This window comes from Cryptotermes secundus, unplaced genomic scaffold (genome assembly GCF_002891405.2).
Source record: "Cryptotermes secundus unplaced genomic scaffold, Csec_1.0 scaffold1564, whole genome shotgun sequence".
Classification (NCBI taxonomy): Eukaryota; Metazoa; Arthropoda; class Insecta; order Blattodea; family Kalotermitidae; genus Cryptotermes; species Cryptotermes secundus.
The window spans coordinates 590,602-610,217 of NW_019772127.1; the positions used below are offsets into that span (position 1 = coordinate 590,602).

The 19,616-nt window shown below is 41.8% G+C and overlaps 1 protein-coding gene across 1 annotated transcript in view; it reads left to right on the forward strand.

Moving 5' to 3' along the window:
* Positions 1–2,157: 2,157 nt before the first annotated feature.
* Positions 2,158–19,616, forward strand: part of LOC111875212 (tryptophan 5-hydroxylase 1) — a gene marked incomplete at its 3' end in the record, with an annotated part of 26,460 nt that continues 9,001 nt past the window's right edge. Inside the window, 6 exon segments of the mRNA XM_023871275.2 lie at positions 2,158–2,300; positions 4,010–4,141; positions 5,886–6,105; positions 7,695–7,792; positions 10,531–10,598; positions 19,244–19,294. Coding sequence (XP_023727043.2) covers positions 2,202–2,300; positions 4,010–4,141; positions 5,886–6,105; positions 7,695–7,792; positions 10,531–10,598; positions 19,244–19,294 — 668 coding nt within the window.

Sequence of the window (19,616 nt, forward strand, 5' to 3'; positions counted from 1 at the left end):
AGATTATATTAATATCGATTCCTTAAGTGTTTTTGGAAGGATCAATTGCAGAAAAGTCAATTCTGGAACCTCTGAATGGAGTATCATGAAAATTTATAATCGGGGGTTGGGTGGACCCCTAGCCGGTCTGGACGACGTGGAGGAGAGAAAATTCTTGGCAATACCGGGATTCGAACTCCAACCTCTCGATCGTCCAGCCGGTATCCAGTCGCTATACCGACTGCCCTATCCCGGCTTGAGCATACCTCGCTAAATGCTTATCGGAGCCAAAAGATTTCCAACAGAATTTGTAAAGAGAAGGAACACTCATTTCATGTCCCGTCTATTTACGTACTTTTGTAATTCTGGAGATTTTCGATGTAATTAAACAAAAACTGACTCTGGCATGAGGCAATAACAGGGCTGGAAAGTCAGAACCGTTATTTTGTAACTTGTTTAAATTCGAAACACTAGTAACGTCTGGAGACTGAACGTGAAAATAAGAATTATGATATTTATTTTCCCCCGATGAATTTTAAAGGTTTGGCCTCGAGAATGAAACAGATCCACAGAGTTGCGAAAAGGTATTATTTTGCAGTATGTTTACATAAATGGAATTATCCTTCTTAAAAAACAGAATAAATAAAAAAAAATAATTTTAATATTTTCCCCGTCAGAAACGAGATGTGTCAATTTGAAAACAGTGTTTCGGGGCATATATTTTCAGTGTACGATATTTCTAGTGGAAACAGACCGGTTCCATTCTCTCCTGACATTTTAAAGTAACAATCTATAGTGTTCCTTAAACTGAATTTAAAATTCTTCTGAAAACATAAAGCATATTGATGTCTGTATGCTCAGAATATCAGGATTGAAATGGTTAATGGCCTATAATTTCTCTTAATTAACTGCATATTCAAATCGCAATATTTTTCCAACCATCTCACTGAATTTCCTGTGCACTCCATTTAAAGCAGGAGCTAAAACAAAGAAATGCCGTAAAAGCGGTCATTAAAGAGACAGGCGACACGTTTTGAAGCATAATAAAAATCGAAATGATGAGAAATGGGAACACAGGATACATAAATATTTAATGAAAGTAAACACAGTAAAACCGGCAAGTTATCCGATCCAGCGTGTTCGTTCTCGGCTTGCGTAAGCAGGGATTTTACGCTCTTCTATTTGCAATTTGTTGAGCTAAGCGACAGGCCGTTTACGCTTTCACGTTCACTGTCGGAATCAGTCCATCATTTTTGGAAATGGAATTCCAGTCCAGTTCCGGACTTGCTCCGACAATACCGACATATCAAAAAAGACACTGCGATTATATCAGATGATTTGTCACATGTTCAGGCAATGGCTCTACAAGGGGAACTGGCGGAAACTGCCCTATATTCAGAGGGTAAATTTCCTAGTCAGTGTCTAAATCCCGCAGTTTTAAATCGAAGCGAAATAAATTGGCCCCTACTGTGTACCATATATCAGAATGTATCAGTCCTAAAGGGTTCGTCATGATGATAATTCTCATAGCAAGAAGCACAAATTGGCCAATTGTAGAAGTACATGAATTTTGACGGCCCTACACTGAGGCAACACTACAAATCTATCAGGGCAACCGTCCTCTGTGCCAAGAGTCAGAATGAGGGGTATGTAAAAAATCTGATAATTAACCAGTCATAATCTCAGCAGTTGATTCAGCGTCATAGACCGGAAAAGTGGGAAAGCTGTAGACATATATTCAAGAAACGCTGGGTTCGAATCTTGCTCAGGACACCGACTGTCTTGGCTGAAGTTTTCATGGTTTTCCTCATTCCCCCAGGCTAATACTGGGATAGTACTTCGTTAGGCCACGGTCGCTTCCTTCTAGATACTTTCCAATTCACTCATCGTCCTGCAACTGGACGCCATGTATCTAGATACTGACAGCGACGCAAAACAGTCTGAGGAAGAAGACACAGCGCAGATTAACCGACAGGAATCTGAAGGGGAAGTGTGGGTGGAGAACATGTGGAAAGATGAGGAGGAAGAAAAGAAGAAGAGGAAAGAGTAGTGCCCAGTGGAAAAAATGAAAAGGTGAAGATGAAGTGTCGTTGGCAGCCAATGGGGCCACAAGTTAAGCAGCCAATGGAAGTGCTGAACGGCGCAGGGCGTCGCTGCGCTGGTTTATTACGAGCGTCTGTGCAGGCACAGCGTCACTACAGTAACAGTAGCAACAGGTCGCCATGAGCGGTTCCGGCAAAGGGCTCCTGGGCTTGTGGCTCTACCGCACTGGAGAGGAGTGGGCCTTGAAGGAAGGGCCGCCACGCTCGGCACCTTCTCAGGTGTGTATACCGGCTTCGATACTCGATAAGTGCTGAACATTGTCCGAGGAAAAAGTAACTCAAGAAATATTTTCTCAGATAACTCTCATGTTACTATCTTTACAAGCATCGGAACAAAAGCTTTCAAAAAGGACATAACGTGACGCAGATTGGTGTGTTTCCCACACTTGTGTATATAATGGTTGTTGTCTTATGCACTGTTTCACATATGTACTTAAAATGTTCTCATTAATGGACAAACCTTTCCTTCTGATGCTTTTATTTTCAGTTAGTATTTATGAAAACATTTAAAAATAACATTAGGCTCTCGTATACAATAATAGTCCGTCTGTTTAATGTGGTCCAAATTACATATAGTTATTGAACTATATTAAATAATATTTGCCTACTAGACTACATTTCGTCACATGCCAGAACATAGTACCGTGGAATCTCAAATCTGAAATATAGTAAAATTCATACCGAATTGACACTCGATCTCAAACTCCGAGATACGAATATCGATTTAGTGTATACGAGATTACAGCGAAAGTGAAGTAAGAGGAAGATATATAAAATTATTTAATGACTAGCGTAATTATAAATCTTCGCCTAAACTTGTTGAGGTTAATGAAGGAAGGAGGGGGTGAAATAGTACATAGGAACAAACAAGAAATTCATATAAAATTTTAGCTTGAAATTGCTGGAAGGTAAAGTAATTACAATTTTGATGAAATCGGAAAAAATATCTCCTAATTTAAATCTCATTTTTCATGCATCTTGAGTGAAACTTAATAAGTATTTATAAGAGCGAAAAATATTTCGGAAAACTTATAAAGAAAAAAGAAATACATACTATATATATGTATATATACTGCATATAATACTCTTCGTCCTATGACATACAGTTTTCGAGATTACTAAGCATACAGCACTCTTATATCATATCATATGACTCAAAAACCATCGGACTTAGTTCGATAAATTCCAGAAGTGGCTGCAGTACAAGGGACTTAGTCCCACCTCACTAGCAATAAAAAAATTCGATAAATTTCTCTGTTTGAAGGGCCCTTACACAAATCTGTTGAACTGTCTCGGGGTTGTTGAAGATTGACTTAATATTAGTGGTTGTTTACATATATAACAGCCTAAATAGAGATTCATAGCAACACAGTTTGTTTCTTACTAAAGCACTAATGTAACTTTCAGAAAAGTTATTTGATTCCATTGCACGCAAATTAATAATGATATACTCAAATAATCATACAAAACGCAGATGCAGACCGGAATACCGGCTCAATACACCGGAATTCATGACATATTCGATTCACTCATCATCACAGATCAGCTGAAGATAAGTTTCTTATAACATATAAGCTTATACGTGTCATTTCACGTCTATTGTATTCTTATTATGTTCTGACAGAAAATTGCAGCTGTATTTCAAGTTATACGTTGACGCTTTCGCAATTAGGAAAAAGCAACAGCCTTTGTAATTTATAATTCTCCTCACTTCGGCCCTGATGTTTTGTTGCATAAAAACTGGAAACACGCAATTAAATCCTCTAATTTATGTGTGTCTTTGCTTTAAATCATCAGTAGCCGAGTATCCAGCCGGAATTGTTGCACGAGGCATATATTACCCGCTTTTAGGATATGGTGAACTTAACTGTCTGTTCAGTGTCTGTAGTGGTGGTGTTCTACTAATGCTGCTGCACTTCTCTGTCCAGGCTAATGGACAATCTTCCGGGTCTGTGAGAACTTGCGAGCTCTCTCAGGATGTCAAGAATCCCCACAACTCCGTGGTCTTCTCCCTCAAGAACCAGGTCGGGGGTCTCGCTCGTGCCCTTCAAGTTTTCCAGGTGAGAAAACTTCATATTTATTGCATTAATATTAATGGTACTTAACGAAATCCGTTCCTTCTAGCCCCAGGGTAGGCACAGTATATCTGACAGAAATTTGCAAACATACTGTGGTGGTGTTTCTTTACAAGTTTTAATATGTCACAAATTCAGGACAGAAAAACAACGCAGAGAACCGGAAAAGCCGGTTCTACGTGACCAAATTATCAACCGAAAACACTACCGAAATATTTTTTTTTTCCTTGGCACTACAGCCCCAGTGGGCCTAGGCCTACCTCCATGAACTTCTCCGTTCACTTCGGTTTTTATAGATCTTACACATTCGGTAGGACTCCTTGGGCGGGTGATCAACTAGTCGCAAGGCCTCTACCTGTACACAAACACAGAAAAACGCACACACACAAACTAAACATCCATGCCCTGGTGGGATTCGAACTCACGATCCCTGTTTCCAAGAGAGCGAAGACAGTACATGCCTTAGACCGCTCGGCTACCGTGACCGGTCTACCGAAATATATCCGACTTATATTCGCGTGTTAATCTGCCTTAAACCGCCATGTTGCCACTGAAACTGGTTTTACGAGGATTAGATAATCTTGCATCCTTAGTGAATCTCGTGAAATGCTGCCACGGCCCGTTCCTGACGAGAACTAATAATGACCTTTTGTCTGATAACGTCATGGATCGTATATAATCTCTGTAGTACTGAGTATGTCAGCGGGTGCAAGCTACCCCTACTGGGTTTCTCGGGAAATCAAGTTATGATACATGATACTGTCTGCCACACTCATTGTGCGTAAGTACAAACTGTTAACGCTCTACTTCTCGCTGTTGTGTCAGACTACCCCCTTGCTTCTCCTCTTGCCTTCATATTAACGGCTGGCTCCTCTCTGATACTTGGAATTTTCTGTCACTCGACGGTGCCATGACATAAAGCAGTTCGGTGTCAGCGCAGGTCAGTAGACCGGGAGCTGTCGGTCGCGGTATACGTAGATTCATATCGGACAAATGGAGGGTCCGGTCAGTGTTGCAGTACAAGCAGAAGATACCCGCCCCCACGTCCATGCGACATTACACTCAGCCTTGGCCTGCTGTATGTGACACCGCTCTGTTTACATCGCTACACTCTGAGCTAATATCATAATTATATCTGTTCTACTTTTGTCTGGAACGAAATTGTGTACTTAGGAGGATGTATTGCAATATATTTTATTCGTGCAAAGTTAGTATTTTTACGGAGATGCAATTGTCTATGTCCCCAATGCATTATTTTCTAAACCTACAACTGGCTATGCGAGAGGTGAGTGCAGTGCTTTTCAGAGTTGAAATAAAGCGTGCGTAGTGCCCCTTCTAGGGCACTACGCACGAAGACTGTGGATCTCGTAACCAAAGATAGCATGGGGTTACAAACCGGTAGTGCCAGTGATCGTACAAGTCATTTAGCTGATGTAATACTCAAAATTAGGCAGATCTTTGCCAACCGTTTGTGTTTTGCCGCCGGATAGGCCGTGTGCACAGATGTCCTGCTTTCAAAACAGCTGCATACGTACAGAGATATTGGGTTTTCGGACTTTATCCATCGTCCTGGTTTTTAAGATAACTAAGAAAAACACGACGTTTCGAAATCTGGATCTGTTTCCGTCCTCGCGTGAGGGAAAACACCTATTCTGTTTGCTCCCTTAGAAAGAGCTAGCCTTAATCACTGGACCAGTGTATATAACATAATTTGCAATATTATTCCTAGGATTTGGGAGTAAATGTGCTGCATATTGAATCGAGACCTTCGAACCGGCGGGAGTCTGAGTTCGAGATCCTGGTGGACGTGAAGTGCGACAACAAGAGAATGGAAGATTTGGTGAGCCACTTGAGACGCGAGGTATCGGCCATCAACTTAGCTCAGTACGAAGATGGCGCCGACTTGCCCCCTCTTCCACCCACACCGCTGTCAGCTGCAGCAAGTTTCGGTGGGTTATCTCACATCTGTGTAAAATCTGTACGACGGTTTAACCGTCTCCATGCCACCAGCGAGAACTCTGATTTAGAAGCACTGACACTTCCGGTCTGGATTTATTTGCTGGTGGAAAGAAATAGGTGAAGTGCGTAGCGCTATCTTTCAACTTTCTAAGATTTTCTGTACTTTTTTTTAAGATAAATTTTTGTGCATTGCCGTGGAGATGTTTCTAAGTGACAAGAGAGCAAAATTTATTTTGTAGATGCGTACTTTGCTTTTTGCATATTTAATTTGATTTTATGTTCACTTATTTTAATACAGATCGAATATTATAAGGATAATCGCAGTACTGAAAGTTTCTAGGCCTGTCATGCTGAGTAATATGAAATGATTTTCCTCGTAGGGATATTTCATTAATACTCACCGTATTGGTGAAATTCTTAAAATTTCATCTAGGCTTTGCCTCTGTTTTGGAAATGTGTTACATTTCGTGTAACCTGTTCGCACGTGTTAGAATGACTATAGTCTGTGTTTGGATCGGCGAATAGATTTTTGACTGCTTACAGGACGTAACTACAAATAACTACAACATTATCGCTATGTCCACAATTTATATTTCACTAGAGCACACAGTATAGTGTTCTCAGTATGTTACTAAAAGTTTCCTGGCAACGGCTTCTAACAGTCGATATTTTTCAGCTTCACGCGCTCAAGTCCTCTCTTCACAGGCTCCTGTACAGAATGCACTCAGCTCTGACATTTTCCTGCATACACCACGTAGAAAACATAGCTCTTCTATTGTTATAGTCCAACTGTTTTATTATGCAGAATCTGAAGCCTAATAATCCCAAAATTCTTTAGAATAGTCTCAAATACCAGATTTAACTGAAAATCATAGAGCAGCTTCTAAGGTATCGTATAACACGAGGGCAGAGACATTTCCCCATTGCGTTTGTTCTTTGCTCTCCGTGCAACGCGAAAACAGCAAGTACTATCTGCAGTCTCGTGTATTATGATAATCTGAATACGAACGATTGTGATGAGTCTTAATTCAGTGTTGACATGTGTGTTTAATAATTGCCCTTTTATATTCAAACAATTTTGTCCAAAAGTAATAAATTACATGGCACATACACGATACCTGGGCTTTTCTTTCGATTTAATGGCGGCAACTTGTAGAGGTTTGTATCTAGCTGTGTAAAATCTTGTATGAACGTTTTCTGTTAACACAGAAAATATACCTTATCCCCTTATCCCAGTTCTGGATCAAATTCACAAGCTTACAGTTTCATCTCTGAGATAATAATCACCAGTACTCAGTAGAAGAGATGTTTAGAGGGCAACAGATATTTCCTTACTACGATGGTGAAGAAAATAATCCTAGTATTCACACAAAAATCGAATTCTGGGCCTTTAGTTCGTAGACCGTCAGCCTATAGAAAACTGGAATTGGGAGGCAGTTACAAGTTCCACCGAAAACCAAGGAAATCGGTAAGTCTTCATTGAGAACGCTGAGCTTTCTCTGCTGCTTCACATCTGTCAGGTAGAGGCATTTAAAGACGTGTCATTAGCGATAACCTGGATTTGATTCTTTGTGTTTAGATTTCGGGGAGATGCCGTGGTTCCCGCGCAAGATATCGGACCTGGACAAAGCCCAGCGCGTCTTAATGTACGGCTCAGATCTCGATGCTGATCACCCGGTGAGTGCTTGTGGTGTCCTCATGACCGTCCATAGCCGGCCTCTTGCCCTTCAGTCTGTTTAACAACGCTCGAACTGCCACAGCAGTGGAAGGAATCTACCGTTGTACCTGCGGCATGTCGACTGAGGGATCGGATTTGTGTCCCAGCAGGGGCAAGACATTTGTCTTTTCACTACAGCGTACAAACCGGCATACCCAGCCTCGTGTCCAGTGGGTATCGGGGTAGAAGGATAAAACGGCCGGGAAGTGAACCTAACCTATGTCTTCCATCTAATGCCGAAGTATAGAATGCGTAGAGTTGTACCTTCTTCACTCCTCAAACGTCTTCATGACCTAGTGCTAAATAAGCACGGGGGAAACTTTACTGTTCATCTTTATTTATTAAAATGTCCATAAGTCTAGCTGAAGAATAGTGCAATATCATTGCTATCGATCTCATGCAAAATTGTGTCCAACATTATTCTTTCAAGGTTTATTCCGTAAGGAAGATTCATCAGCATTGATCAAACATTAATGAGATATTAGGCGTTCGACAATACTGGGACAAGCGTGTAGTACTGGGACAGTACACGTATATCACCTATAAACTATATACACACAAACAAAATTTTTAGCTCAGGACAGAAGTATTATGCAACATGTTCATGAAATTTGAGTTTCGTATAAAATAATTCAGGCTAATTAAAATATGCCGATCACAGTGGCCGCGCGGTCTAAGGCATGAACCGCCTTCGCCAGTTCAAACACTAGGATTGTGAGTTCGAATCCCATTCAAGGCATTTATTCTCTGTGTAGATAGCGGTCTTGTGACGGGCTGATCCCCCAGCCAGAGATTCTTACCGGATTTGTATAGATTAAGAAACTGAAGAGCGGCCGAGGTTCGCAAGGGCTGTAGAGTCGTAGATAGATAATTAAAATGTGTCTAAGCGGAAGGTATATTTCTGTGGCTTATTTTGGGACGTTGTCAGTGTCTATACCGTACACTGTCGAAAGAACTCTACAGTGAATTCTGCATTGTTGCAGCTGAGTTCAGAATATTACATAGGAGTATTAATGCAATGGAAGATCACAGAGTTTAGATGGGTAAAATGCAGTGTGTGGTGACAATATGGACATAATAACTGTTAATGAAATATATAAAGTAGATATTAAGGTTTATTTTAGCTTTTCCGAAAATATTTCCTCCAGACCAAACCATGGCTTAATATATATTTCTATTTTATGAAGATCACTGTCTTAGTACAAATTTAACTCTCTTCCCAGAATTTTTCAAATTTGAGAAACTAATAATAATATGTAAATATTTGGCGTATTTATGATGGAGGTTCAATAGCAACCCTCGAGGACGATCTACGTTTTCGATCCAGTCACATGAAGCCTCGAAGTAAGCACTGAGACTTGAATCCCGAACGCTCGAAGCCCTTCGCGTAGAATTCCGCGGATAAACCCGACCGCACAAAGGTTACTGTGCTTCAGGTCCCAAATAGAATCGGTGTTTCTCAAGAGCCGTATCCGGAAACCCAGATTTTGTTTTCGTGCGTTATTGAAAGACGACTTCAGTTTCGAGGATATACAGCGTTGACTGATGGAATGAACTGGAAGGGATCTGGAAGGAAGTGGTCATGGTCTAATCGAGGCACTCTCACAAAATTTGCCTGGATGGAGCGAGAAAAACCAGTAAAATCTCGGTGAGGATAGCCAATATCCCGGCCGAGATCCGAACCGGAAACCCACCGAGCACAAGTTACCTCTAGACCAATGTTCAGAGTCTAAAATACTAAAATTGTCCAGTAAAGTTTCTCTGGTGTTCGAAGGGACGGTGTTAATTTTCCGGTCTTGAATTTTCTTCTCATTGCAGACTGCAAATTCTTTCATTCCTCTCCGGGCTTCTGCAGAACTAATTCATAATTGAAGAGAGTCGTCTTCTGGGTTTAGGCACCATGTATTCTTCGTGTTGGCCGACGTTTCGGAGGAACGTAGCGCCTCCATCTTCAGAGCAGTTGAATGGCTGGAATACGGAGAGCAGTAGCTGTGGTGATAGGATGTGAAAGGCGCTGCTTATATACGAAGTAGGCAAGGGGGTTGGTTAGGGAGAACGGACCAATGGGAGCAGTGGGGAGCGATTAAGACCATATATGGTGTGTGACTAAGGGAGGGGGGGGAACGGCCAGTGAGTCCAGGAAACTTGAGGTCAATAGCACTAGGAAGTGCGGTAGTCAAGAAGAACCGGTAGGTTGAGGACAGGCTATTGACGTCAATGACATGACGAAGAACTGGTGTGGCTAGTTGGATTCTCTTGAGGGAAAGGATGTTTCACGTCTGTCGAGATTGTTGAGANTGGTCTTAATCGCTCCCCACTGCTCCCATTGGTCCGTTCTCCCTAATCAACCCCCTTGCCTACTTCGTATATAAGCAGCGCCTTTCACATCCTATCACCACAGCTACTGCTCTCCGCATTCCAGCCATTTAACTGCTCTGAAGATGGAGGCGCTACGTTCCTCCGAAACGTCGGCCAACACGAAGAATACACGGTGCCTAAACCCAGAAGACGACTCTCTTCATTGTCATCGCCGTGAAAACCTCAAAACTTACATAATTCATAATTGTTACGCCACGTTTCTTCTGCGGTCCCTTAGCAGGTCTTCTTTTTTATGTATTTATTTACTGACACTCTCTCATGCAGGTCTCCACAATACACAGGCCACTACTTAGCGAGTCCTTGTTTGTTGGTTTCGCAGGGCTTCAAGGACCCGGTGTACCGCAAGAGACGAGAGCAATTCGCGGACATCGCCAACTCATACAAATAGTAAGCTGACTGTTTCACTCATCTCCTTTGCGTTGCTGTGCAGATTCAACTCAGAAGTGCATGTTGCTGTTCCATAAGCCGTGTCCACTCATTCATGTCTCTCCTTTCCTTTCCTTACTCAATTTCTTCCTTCAGAAGCGTTGGGTGCTTTGAGGTCCATTCAGAATTACGAACGTTAGAAATATTTATTATATTCCCGTCAGCACAACACTCTCTCCAGCAGGTCGAGTTTGCAGTCTAGAACGGCATGTTTCGGCAAGTATGTGCCTTCTTCAGTTCGGAATTTTAGTTACAATTATTGTATCATGTGCCGTAATATATTGTCATAGTCAGCAAAATCCACCTTCTGGAAATGGTGCTGTGTTGACTGGGATACAATGAATATTATCTGTAGTGACTGACACAGCGGGCTGCAGCAAAATATGTGAGACATTAATCTGGACCTCTTGTCTGCTTCTCCATTTTCCTGCATCTCCTTTTCCTGTAGAAGCATGCATAGGGCTCTTATCCCTTTCATTAAAGTCTATTTGTTTTAAATTTGATCGATCGTTTTTATTCATCAAGTATGTTTTTAAAATAGAGCATTGATTCTATAAATAATCAAACTTTTTGCGTTACACTTTCATATTCCATAAGCAGTTTAATTTTTTATTTCAAGTTTGAAAATGATAGGCCATGGAAGCCCTGACAATAATTTAGAATCATCTTGTGGAATACAGACTAGGAAATAAAAGGGAATATATTAGATATGACTTCAAACTCCACTAGGAAACATATTTTTTCAGACGCCTAATTGATATTAATATACCCATCAAACTGTTGATAACTTGAAGAGTTCGCCTTTCTAGGATACAACGCCATGCAGTGCAGTAACCAATGTTCCAAGCTGGTTTTTGCTTGGCTTACTCTTCCAGCCCGAAGATTGAGGCAACATGTTCCTCTGAAACTTCTGATGACGTTCACCAGACAACAGGACATTATAGCCGGGAAGACAGAACTCTTAATAGCCACCGATGTATTAACATTGTCAGTTTACGGTTGATTTCAACGGGTCGTAGAATTCCAGAGCTTCCGTATTTTAACAGGATAATTAAGAAAGTGATGTACTCGTTCCTTATCGTAAGCAAACAGTAAATTTATCTGAAGATATTCGATGTTAGTTGATACTTGTTCAGACTACGAGAAGTGAAAATTGTAGGATCATACTGAATGAGTAATATAAAGGCTTTACTGTTCGCTGTTACTACACACAATACGGAAAATTAAAAATATTATTTTTTTATTGCTAGTGGGGTGGGACTAAGTCCCTTGTACTGCGGCCACTTCTGGCCTATTGTACTAGGCCCAGATGATAGGTGAGGGTGATTGTGGAGCAATTGGTGGAATGAAGATTGGCAAGGGAAACTGAAGTACTCGGAGAAAACCTGCCCCAGCGCCCCTTTGTCCACCACAAATCCCACTTGAGCAGATCCGGGATCGAACCCGGGCCGCCGCGGTGGGAAGCCAGCGACTAACCGCTTGAGCTATGGTGCGGCCAAAATTAAATATAAATAACTTTTTCAGTATATGCCTCAAAATCGTACTGTAATAGAGCACTAAATAAAAAAACGAATCTGATTTCAATGTAATTTAAACATAATTAAGAATTTTTTTCATCACCTTGGGAAAAATATTTGTTTAAATTGTTTCGAGAATATGAAAATTTGGAAAATTTCGGGCATATTCGGAAGCCCAATATTGTTAATGGGATGTACAGTACATATTAGGAAATGAACACATAGCGTGAAAAAACTTTTGTGTCAAAAACTATAATACTTGTAGAAAAAATGTATGAAACTAAATGGAACTTAAACTGTGTGTTCCTTTATTCTCTACAATTTTGTTTCCCAAGAGATCTAACGTATTTATCGACTTCTGTTTGAGATACGCGAAGAAACGAACGTAAGTGTCCAAGTAACGTGTTCGATATGTTTGTACAATCTTTGCCAAAATTGGAAGTTTTTTTGACAAATTTTAGTAGAGTTCCTGAATATCAGATTCTATTATATTTTTTCATAAGATTTTGAGTTCTTCCAAGCATACCGACGTTCAGACAGAAGAACGGAGCAATTTTAATAGCCACTCCGAAGAGTTCTATCTCTAAAAATATATAATGACCTCCAGTGGCATGATAGTCTTACCAAGTTTAATGAAAAAAATCTAAAGGTCCTTAACCGGACACATCCACACAGTCAGATACAAAGACACAGGGCCAATATGATACCATGAGCCTCTTCTCCTAACAAAATAGAAGATGGCGGCTAGAAAAGCTAGGAAGCAAGGTGTTAGATACAATTCGCAGCAGAGCTGCTTGGCCTGTTATTCAACAAACCACTTGAAGTTCATTAAGCTCGCAAATTGAGTACTGTATATTGGATATCCGTGATTGCTGCTAAGACGGAGTGGAGCAACGGCAGGAACTAAGCCTGTGATCTCAGTGACAAGCTCGCTTCGTCTCAAGCCAGGGATGTCCCTCACCCTCAGTTGCAGTTTCACGTCCCTGCCAAATGCATTCACTACTATTTCTCGTAACTTACTGGACTTTGCAAAGATAACCCACACAGCAGATATTTATGAATTATTAATAATTGTATTTATTACAGGGCTACACTGTACTGAAGATATTGCAAATAAAAGTTGTCAACTTTAATGTCATTAGTAATTTATACAATGTGCGAACTTTCTGAACGACGATCCTTTTCATAAGATCATATTTCGATCTGAATTAGAGTTTACGTTGTGTTACATTTACCACTGTCACGGCCGTGACTTTTTCTCGTATGTGAAGCCGTATATTCTGGTAGAATTTTACCGACGTTTTGGGTGGACGTACAACGTCGATCCAACTCTATTTGATGGTTGGTTGGCTTACTCTTCGTTCAGAAAAACGGAGGAACATGTTCCTCAGAAACATCAATACACTTCTACCAAATTATACTTCACTATCTTAGAAGGCAGTACCCTGCACAGAGGAGTACACCTACAGAGTGATTCTATATTATTGTTGGGGTTTCCGTGGCCTATAATTTTTCAATGGGGAGAAATAAATTAAAAGAACTTATAGATATGAAAATGTAACGCAAGTAGTTTTATTTTATAGCGCTGTATTCATCGTATTGATGTCTGTAGGAAAATGTGAGGTCATGACGAAATCACCTTCGGAAATGGATATTCAGTGATGAAGTAATGTTTCACGCATCAGGAAGAGTGAATCTTCATAACTGCAGAATATGGAGATCAGAAGTCCCTCGCACCATTCGAGAAATCGAAGTAGATAGATGGAAAGAGTTACGCCGCAAATGCTGGAGAACGCTTGGGCATCTCGCATGCTGCGAAAGGCGCCCAACTTGAAGTTTTTAGCATTCTGCAGTATTGATTCTGCAAGTAATAAAACGCTTTGCGTTTCACTATCCTATTCCTTAAGCAGTTTTATTCTGTTTTGTCGATTTTTAAATTATGGACCATGGAAATCCCGACAGTAATTCAGAATCTTCCTGTACATGAATTATAATCGAATTCGTTCAAAATATGCTTTGGCATTCCTCAATACAAATACACATCATCACTGAAATTCTTCCAGTAGAGTCGGATATGAGACAATATTGAAAGATGGTCGCATCCTGCCCAACTATAATTCACTTTCTGCTGAATGAGCAAACTGAGTAAAATCAGGTGCATCTACCGAACAAAGCCTGGACTGGCAGAGAGCTGTACAAACTGTACATGCGTAAGTTATTTGTAGCCTCTGTAAATATAAACTTTTAGATTACACCGTAAATATTTGTAGCTTATGCCAATATATTGTGAGTTCAGCATTCGAAATGCGTCAGACATTCCACGTCACCGCAGCGGGCGCCCCAGATTGCGAAGTCCCAAACTGTCGGACTGGATTTCAAACCTCGTCAGGGGCNATGTAGCTTATGCCAATATATTGTGAGTTCAGCATTCTACATGCGTCAGACATTCCATGTCACCGCAGCGGGCGCGAAGTCCCAAACTGTCGGACTGGATTTCAAACCTCGTCAGGGGCTCGATACTGACCGTGAGTCGCAGTATTACAAGCAACGCATAAGTTATAAGGAAGGCGAATTTTTGGGGTTCATATTCGACAAGTTTCTGCCCTGTTTCATGACACTGTATCAGTTACTGAGTAAACGTAACCGTTGGCCGCGCCGTAGCTCAAGCGGTTAGTCGCTGGCTTCCCATCGCGGCAGCCCGGGTTCGATCCCGAGTCTGGTCAAGTGGGATTTGTGGTGGACAAAGTGGTGCTGGGGCGGGTTTTCTCCGAGTACTTCGGTTTCCCCTGCCAATCTTCATTCCACCAAATTCTCCATCATCATGATCACCCGGGGCAGGTACAATAGGCCAATCAGTGGCCGCCGTGCCGAGTGGACCCAGTTGGACTCCACTCCCCACTAAGTGAAGCGAAATGTAGCCGATAAAGGGAGGTGTGCCGATGGGTATGAAGTATGTCATAAATTATGAAGTAGGAATCGATGAACCCCCTTTTCTTATGCACTATTTTGTGTTTATATTAGTACATCACACTATTAGTTACTATAGGATTCTGACGATGCTGTATAACACACTGATATATTGGGTTTTTGGACTGATTGAGGCTAGCTCTTTCTAACGGACCCAACAGAAGAGGGTTTTCCTTCACCTGAGGACGGAAACAGATCCAGTTTCCGAAACGTCGTGTTTTATTAGTTATCTTAAAAACCAGGACGATGGATAAAGTCCAAAAACCCAATATAACATCACATTATGTTTTATTTTTTGACCTGTGGTGGGAGGTGGTGCGATGGCTTTCAGGCGTGTTTCGGAAAGCTTTATTTTCGATTCCGTCCGTGTCTCCTTCCTCAAGTAGCACGTTGAATTGAAAGTAAATAAATTGTCCTGTCCGACCTTCTAAATTTACGGGGCCAATTTCTGTTCATCACAATAGTAAACATAATCAAAGTGTTGTGCCCATTGGCATGTTTCGCCAAAATGCGACTTAGGCAAATTCGTGAGGCCGTGGCATTGCTCAGGGGGTTAGTCACCGGCTTTTCACAGCGGCGGCCAGGGTCCGAGCCCAGATCTGGTCATGTGGGATTTGTGGTGGACAAAGTGGCACTGGGGTAGGTTTTCTCAGAGTACTTCGATTTTCCCTACCAATTCTCATTCCACCAACTTCTCCACACTCATCATCTACCATCCGGGGCTGGTACAATAGACCAGTGGACCAAGTGGACTCAATCTCACACCAAAACCCAAGGGGGGAAAAAAACTAAAACTAGGCAGATATGATAGAAGTACATGGCTACATGCTAGTTTAATCTCATTCCTTAATTTAAATGGACCCTCATTGCATAAGGTCCTAAATCGTCTACTATTCCAGCACATGAAACATTTGCATTAAAATATCAGTATTAGAGAACGTGCGAATCAATCATTGCAGCAATTCAGATATTTATCGATATGTTTGATTTATTCACATCATTTATTAACTGTAGATGAAGATGAGGATACAGGGTAAGTGTAAAATATAAACAACAAAATTAATCGATGTCCCTGGGGTCCGACACGTAACTGAAGTTACAAAGAAGACCACGAGCAGAGTCAGTCACAGATTTGCTTATTTTTCCGTTACTTGACGTTTCAGCTGCATACAATACGTAACATCGATTGAGTTTGGAGAGGGACAATAAGCTGGAAAGTAGAGAAGGATTTGGTAGGAGGTGGTTGTGGGCTTTTTGAAAGTATTATCCCGGAATTCGCGTAGATTAACTAAGGAGAAACACAATAGAAATTGAGTCAGGGGATTATATTCGGCTGGCTCACCTCCATAACATAACCGCCACACCAACGTTTGTTATAAAAGTTGGAACTCAAGATTCGAATTTGGAACTTCCTGACTGGTAGTCAGACACGTATGTCATACTGAGCGCGGCGGAGGAGTGAATATAAAAAAAGAACTCCGTGGCCTGTATTCCCTAAAGCTAACCATACCGACCGAGCGACCGTCGCTCGTCAGCGAAGTTAGTACCAACGTTTGCGGATAGACTGTGACACGTGGTCAGCACAACGGATCCACACGGCCGTTAATCTCGGTTTTCTAGACCGGAGCCGCTATTTCCTTGAAATAGCTCTTCAGTTATCCTCACGAGGCTGAGTGGACCCCGTTCCAGACCCACTACTTCTAAGAAAATCTGGTAGCGCCAGGAATCGAACCCGGACCTCTGGATCTGTAGCCAGGAACTCTGACTACTAGATCACAGGGGCGGTCCGAGTTAATATCACTCCTGCTTTTAATTCGGGTGAGCGCAGATTCAAATCTCGACACGGAGATCACCTATTCTAAGTTTTTGTGGCATCGCTCAATTTATCGAGGCAAATTCGGGTATAGCAGTTCAAATTAGGCCACGACCGCTTCTCTCCACTTCCTTTCCATTCATTATTCACAAATCTTCCTACCTCTGGAGTCTATACAGAGCGTCCCTCGAAGAAAGTTCAATATTCTGGTAGGTCATAATATCGGTCATTCTAAGCGAAAAATGTGTATTGTGACACGTAGAGCCATTGCTAGGGAACGACTCAGTAAACTGGCCCACAACACATACGCAACCAACAATATAGTACACACACTTCTAGGCAAAGACCTCAATACATGCACGCCACAATAAAACCAGTGTTTTAAGGAGTGCTTCCTATGTGGGTTCGCATATATTCATAGCTACGCAACGGATAGTTTTCTGTACTGTGGTCCGACCTGAGGCTATATACGAGTAATAAGAGGCCAACAATAATTTACGCGTGTGGTGGCGGGGTCGAATACCTTCGCCGTGACCCTGCGAGTCGTAGGAGGCGACGAAAAGAAGTCTCAGATCTGAGAGTGTAAAATATTGTAGCGCGTCCCAAGGGACTAGGACCCGAGAAATAATGCGCTGGAAAGTGCCATCAGCATATACAAAAAGAGACCTGTCCTCTCGTCAGAGAGAGCGCCCCACAAAAACAAGGCCATACTTGTCAAACGGTAATAAATATCTGGTCATGAGCCCCAGATGGGGCCCGATATCAAGGCTTACTGACTGACTGACCGTCAGTCGCAATGTGACCTTAACTTTGACTTTGAATTGGCCGTTCAGTTCAGTTCAGTTCAGTTCAGGTGGAAGTCAGAATGGTTCCCGTGGAGTGTACAGTCGGATGAAGATAACAGTGTTTCAATGATCTGTGAACTGTTGTAACCTGTTGTATAAAGGTCCAATAAATTTGACCATAAAATACGAAACCTGTCTTATAGGTCACGCAAAACCGCGGATAAGTGACCATATGTACATGCGTCCTGTTCCGAACTGTTTAGAGATAGAGCTATTTTACTGTACAGTTCCAAATTTCTTGATAAGAAAGAGATATTACGTACTATTTCTAATAAGTAAAAGTAAAGTAAGGCTATCCCTGTAACAGGCCGTGGAGGCCCATGGGGTTGTGAGATGTTGAGGTTCCCACATTTTCTAGACAATCGGCTCATAGACGGCGGTAAATTTGTCAGCTTTACGCGCCGGCCACCCTTTACCCCCAAGAACATTCCAAGAATATTCCTGGTACTCATTTCTGTTAGAGTCTGAGTCGACCCCAGGTCCTAGTGCGGCTGGAAGGATTAGGTAAATTGAAAGAAATGCAATGACCTCATAGGGATTCGATCCCGCGACCTTCCGGCTTGCAGCATAGTGCCTCAACCAACTACGCTACCGCGTCTCCCAACTATTAATAATACCGATATTTATTGTTAAAGTCTTCCCATTCATGCGACACATGTTCGAACCCGGGCCTGGTCAAGTGGGATTTGTGGTGGACAAAGTGGCGCTGGGGCAGGTTTACTCCGAATACTTCGGTTTCCGCAGCCAATCTTCATTCCACCAATTGCTCGACAATCACCCTCACCTATTATCTGGGGCTGGTACAATAGGCCAGAAGTGGCCGAAGTACAAGGCACTTAGTCCCACCCCACTAGCAATAAAAAAAACTGTTAAAGTGACAAATTTGGTCCAGTTTAACGCACTTTGCAACTCGTGTGAGGACATGGCGTGTTGCTCGTCTGAGTGCATTTTAACGTTCTTTTATGCGGGCGATAATATCCATAGCTCTATTTCGGAAACCGTTCGGAATAGGACATATGAACTATATACACTTTTTGCTTAGAATGACCTGTGACCTCCTGGGACATCCTAAATAATCTGAGCTATTGGTAACATTCTTAGTGAGTTACACGAAAGGACCGACTGTGAAACGACTTCTTCAACGTTTTATGTTATAGTTACGTTAAATTGTAATTACGGCGTTGAGTAATAAAGTGACGTCGCAAGAATATGCCCCTCGAGGTTTTATTTCGCGACATATACCGTAACTAAATAATGTTAGTCCTGGACAAGCTGCTTTGTACATTTCCTATAGACTTGCAGTTACGGCTCTATGGACACCCCTAACCTAACTTTCTACACTTCCGATCCTCTCGGTTTAGGTGAAACTTCTGAGTAATTGGATTTGCTGTAGATGTAACGGGTCCAATTCATTCATCAAATCCAGTTAGCTCAGTGTGTGATTGTTGCCTTTCTGTGTTGCAGCGGACAGCCTATTCCCAAGGTGCAATACACGGCAGAAGAAATCAGGACATGGTAAGTGGAAATGCTCTTACTGTAGCTGTTCGATATTGTAAGGTTTGTGGGCGTTCATTTCGACACGTTATCGAACTCCACGGAGTGTCTTCCTTACGGCGCCAGAACATTCATTGCCACTTTCACGGAAGCTCAACACTGGACCCTGCAAATTCAGTTCACATGCTCACATCCAGTTTATTCCTATATGTTTTAATATTTTTCTCCTTTTATACCTAGTTGTACCGCGTAGACTCTCATGAGGTTTCCTGATCCAAATTACCGACTTCTTTATTCGTATTGCATGTTTCATTCGTCTGCTCCTCCTTGATTTAATTATCCT